The 4,805-nt window shown below is 46.0% G+C and overlaps 1 protein-coding gene and 1 pseudogene across 1 annotated transcript; one reads left to right on the forward strand and one right to left on the reverse strand.

The window, feature by feature from the left end:
• The first annotated feature begins 552 nt into the window (after positions 1 to 552).
• LOC142847290 (heterogeneous nuclear ribonucleoprotein A1-like) lies at positions 553 to 1,859 on the forward strand (annotated as a pseudogene).
• Positions 1,860 to 3,066: 1,207 nt separating this feature from the next.
• LOC142846868 (lysine-specific demethylase 4D-like) lies at positions 3,067 to 4,446 on the reverse strand. Its single transcript, XM_075967647.1, has one exon. It carries the CDS (start codon positions 4,444 to 4,446, stop codon positions 3,067 to 3,069), a length of 1,380 nt encoding a protein of 459 aa, XP_075823762.1.
• Positions 4,447 to 4,805: the final 359 nt, after the last annotated feature.

The raw sequence follows: 4,805 nt of genomic DNA on the forward strand, positions 1-4,805 counted from the left end.
AACGGAAGGAAGTCTTTATTAGATTCCAGTGGCTACACTGGTGTCGGATATACAAATGTAGATAGATGCGAGCCTCCCTTAGGGTGAATTTGGAGACACAAAAACCATGTTCTGGGCTGACATACCACAGTTAGGAAGAACAGTTAGCCCGAAGTAGAACTCCAGAACTTAAAAAAAAAATACAAGGTTAATACATTCAAAGACGTTCTGAATATGATGGCCATTGTTGTGGTTTAGGTAGGTGGTGCTGTGTGGGTGCTGAATTCTCACAGTCTGAGTGGTACTTCCAGCATGGAGTCAGTCTTGCTAAGGTCAAAGGCCTGTGTCCTGCTCATCTTTTCAGAGAAGTCAGGTTTCCTCTCTGCTTACCAGTAGTGAGGTTAGGATTTTCTGTTCTGACGGTTGATTTGAAATCTTAGGTTATTATTTGCATTGTTTTTCTTAGATTTTCAATTCATAAAGTTCCTTGAACAGATACGTGCGTTGGCTTACTCCTTTCTGCCTATTGACGCGGCCGAGGAAGCACTGCTGAGGGTTCCCATTTCCCTGCTGTCATGTCTAAATCAGAGTCTCCCAAGGAGCCGGACCAGCTGCGGAAGCTGTTCATTGGAGGGCTGAGCTTCGAAACAACCAACGAGAGTCTGAGGAGCCATTTTGAGCAATGGGGAACACTCACAGACTGCGTGGTCATGAGAGATCCAAACACCAAGCGACCCAGGGGCTTTGGTTTTGTTACGTACACCACTGTGGAGGAAGTGGATGCCGCTATGAATGCAAGGCCCCATAAGGTGGATGGAAGAGTTGTGGAAGAGAGCAGTGTCAAGAGAGGATTATCAGAGACCAGGTGCCCACTTAACCATGAAAAAGATCTTTGTTGGTGGAATTAAAGAAGACACGGAAGAGCATCACCTGAGAGATTATTTCAAGCAGTATGGGGAAATTGAAGTGATTGATATCATCACTGACAGAGGCAGTGGAAAAAAGAGAGGATTTGCTTTTATCACCTTTGATGACCATGACTCTGTGGACAAGATTGTTATTCAGAAATATCATACCGTGAACGGGCACAACTGTGAAGTAAGAAAAGCCCTGTCCAGGCAGGAGATGGCTAGTGCTTCGTCCAGCCAAAGAGGTCGAAGTGGTTCTGGAAACTTTGGTGGTGGTCGTGGAGGCGGTTTTGGCGGCAATGACCATTTTGGTCGAGGGGGAGACTTCAGTGGTCGTGGTGGCTTCGGTGGCAGCCAGGGTGGTGGTGGATATGGTGGCAGTGGGGATGGCTATAATGGATTTGGTAATGATGGAAGCAATTTCGGAGGTGGTGGAAGCTACAATGATTTTGGCAATTACAACAATCAGTCTTCAAATTTTGGATCAATGAAAGGAGGAAACTTTGGAGGCAGAAGCTGTGGCCCTTATGGTGGTGGAGGCCAGTACTTCGCTAAACCACGAAATCAAGGTGGCTATGGTGGTTCCAGCAGCAGCAGCAGCTATGGCAGTGGCAGGGGGTTCTAATTACAGCCAGGAAACAAAGCTTAGCAGGAGAACAGAGCCAGAGAAGTGTCAGGGAAGCTACAGGTTACAACAGATTTGTGAACTCAGCCAAGCACAGTGGTGGCGGGGCCTGGCTGCTACAAAGAAGAAATGTTTTGGACAATACTCATGTGTATGGGCAAAAAAACTCGAGGACTGTATTTGTGACTAATTGTATAACAGGTCATTTTAGTTTCTGTTCTGTGGAAAGTGTACAGCATTCCAACAAAGGATTTGACTCTAGATCTTTTCTCACCCATACTGTGATTGCTAAATGTAATAGTCTGATCATGACACTGAATAAATGTCTTTTTTTTCTTTTATTTTTCTTTTTTAAATGTGCTGTATAAAGTTAGTCTACTCTGAAGCCATCTTGGTAAACTTCCCCAACAGTATGAAGTTAGAATTCCTTTCTGGGTGGTGCCAGGTCCCATTTGGAATTTATTTATGATTGCTTGGGTGTGGAAGCCATTGTCTTCAGAAACCTTGGTGTGGTTAAACTGCCAGCTATTGTGACTCTGAGTTTCACCATTGAAAGGATCATCATCCAAGCAACATTACAATTTGGTTATAAAATGGTTATTGGCACACCCTATGCAATATCATAATTAAATAATGGTATCTGATGAAATAACAGATGCGAGTGAAGCTTGTATATCATCCGTTATCGTGTGTAATCAATAAACGAATTTAATTCTCTTGAAAAAAAAAGTTCCTTGAGCCAATGAGTAAACAACCTATTACCCTGTACTCAGGATGACTTTGAGTTCAGTTTGGATCTAAGAACAACCTCAAACTCCAGAGTTTCTTGTCTCCATCCTGCAAGTGCCATGGTTAAGGTGAATGTCACCATGGCACGCTTACTGTAAAACCTGGTTTTCCCACCTGAGTTCAAATAATGTGTCTCTTTACCAGTCTTTTGATTTGAACTTGAATTGTCTTTTTTAGCTCAGTAATTTTTCTTTTAGTTTTTTTGATTTTATTGACCTCTACATTTTTCTCTGCTCTTCTCCCTTCATCTCCCCTCCCCTTCAAGCCTCTCCCAAGGTCCCCATGCTCCCAATTAACTTAGGAGATTTTGTCTTCTTCTACTACCCATGTAGATTAGATTCATTTATTTCTCTTTTAGGGTTCTCATTGTTGTCTAGGTTGTCTGGGACTGTAATTGTTTTTGGCTGGTTTTCTTTATTTCATGTTTAAAAACCACTTATGAACGAGTAAATGTGATAATTGTCTTCTGGGTCTTGGTTAACTAACTCAAAATGATGTTTCTAGCTCCATCCATGGACTGAAAGATTGGATCAGGTTTTGAAATTTGAAGTTTGGGGCTGGATAACTGCCCAATATTTAAGAACATTTACTAACTAGAACTTTTGTAGTTCGGAACCATGTTGGGTGCCCCTGAAACTGTTTTCTCTTCCTGTGGAATCCAGCTTGTGGGAGGTTCAAATCAATGGTCACATGAAGGCTCAATTGCCAAATAACTAAAAATTTCTTCTTTGCCTCAGGAGACCTGTGACCCTGTGTCTGCTTATTTCAAATCCATCTTCGTGAGTGGCAGGGACATTTGGATCTCTTAGCCCAGATCCCACAGGCCTCTGAATGTTGGGAATGGTCCACGGCTTTCGCATCAGCAGCATCCACAGGGATCACAGAGGCCGCAGTAGGGGCTTGTCCCATCTTCTCACCATCACAGTGGATTTGAGGCACTGAAAGGCATGGGTACCCAGAGACCACCTTAGTGTAAGGACAGCGGTTGCGGTCTCTGCCTACCAGCCTCTTGAGCGGTCCCAGATGGGAACGCCTACATATCAAAGTAGATGTCCCCTGAACCTGTGCGTAGGTCCCAAGGGTCAGTTCCTGCCCGGAGCGTGAGGTGACCTCCAGGGAGTCCACAGCTTCCTGATGCTCAGACCTCATCAGCTCAGAACTCACAGGCTGCAAGGTGCACACAAAGACATCCATTGGGAAGCTCACCCTGGCCCCCCCACAGCTGCACTGAGTTGCCACCTTCCCATAGTCGATCCACCTCGGGGTGGCAAAATTGATGGCCTCTGCGCAGTTGAAGCCATGATTGAAACCAGCGTGATATCCATAGGGAAAGGTGACCATGAACTCCCCAGCCTCCTGGGTCATGCGTCCAAACGGGATGCCATTCTCCTTTAGCACAGTGGGGGAGATGAGTGCCACCTTGTGCCTCATGAAGGCCTGGCAGCCCTGGGAGCTGCCCGGGAACAGCTGTCTGGCCAGGCGCTCCAGGCGCCGGCCATGCTCGGGGGGCACCGCGTACCACGTCTTGGGCTGCCCAAAGTGCAGGTAGTTGATGCTGTACAGGTCCATGTCCTCCGTATGCCACGCGAAGGTGGTCTTCCACATGCCAAAGTACAGGTAGGGCGTGTTGACGCCCTCAATCACAATGCCGCATTCCTGCTTCAAGAGGTCCAAAAGGCTTCCCAGGTGTCCCACGTTCCAATGTTGAGTGTTCTCGTCAAACAGGGAGCCGCTGACATCTGCACCGTAAATTGGCGACCCAAAGTACCGATTCTTCCAGTATTTTCTCTCCAGATCTTCAAAATTCACATGTGGCGGGGTCCGGTATTTTTTGCTGTTGGCCAGGTCACGGTACTGCCCCACTGTCATGGCTTTCCTCTTCTTATGGAATTGAGTGAACACACCTGCCTGGCCAGACACCACTTGCTGCAGGGGAGTGCCTATTACCATGTCACTGATGTCCTCGTAGGACTGCCGGGCTCTCCACTCCTTGGGTGGGATGACCTTGGCCAGTCCAGCTCGGTGTGCCCCCTGGGATTCCATGTAGGCTATATACTTGCGGAAATCTGAAAATTCGCTCATGGTTGGGCAGAACGTCATGATGGTGCTGCCTGTGCTCTGGGGGCCTCGGTGCTCAGTAGACATGGCTACTCTAGCCAAGATCTTGGGCTTTTCCCGAAGGATCAGTCAGACTGTCTGTCTGTCTGTCTTCTCTTGTCTCCCTGTCTTCCTTGAGCGTTTTCTCCACTCTCACGTCTGTCCTTTGGTAAAAAAAAAAAAAAATCAAATAGAAAAAAAAGCATATTTAACAAATAGTGCTTTCATACCTGGAGAAGGAAAATACGATTCATTTACACTATGGACTATCACTCAGCAGAAAAAAAATAATGATGGCTTGAAATTTGCAGACAAATGGATGGAGCTAGAAAATATTATATTGAGTGAGGTAACCCAGACCTCACTTAAACCCAGAAAGACAATTATCACATGTACTCATTCATGTT

The sequence above is a fragment of the Microtus pennsylvanicus genome, chromosome 3 (assembly GCF_037038515.1).
Source record: "Microtus pennsylvanicus isolate mMicPen1 chromosome 3, mMicPen1.hap1, whole genome shotgun sequence".
NCBI lineage: Eukaryota > Metazoa > Chordata > Mammalia > Rodentia > Cricetidae > Microtus > Microtus pennsylvanicus.

What these genes read in the sequence shown, in the direction of transcription:
- LOC142846868 (XM_075967647.1), bottom strand. Translation starts at nt 4,446, where the DNA reads ATGTCTACTGAGCACCGAGGCCCCCAGAGCACAGGCAGCACCATCATG.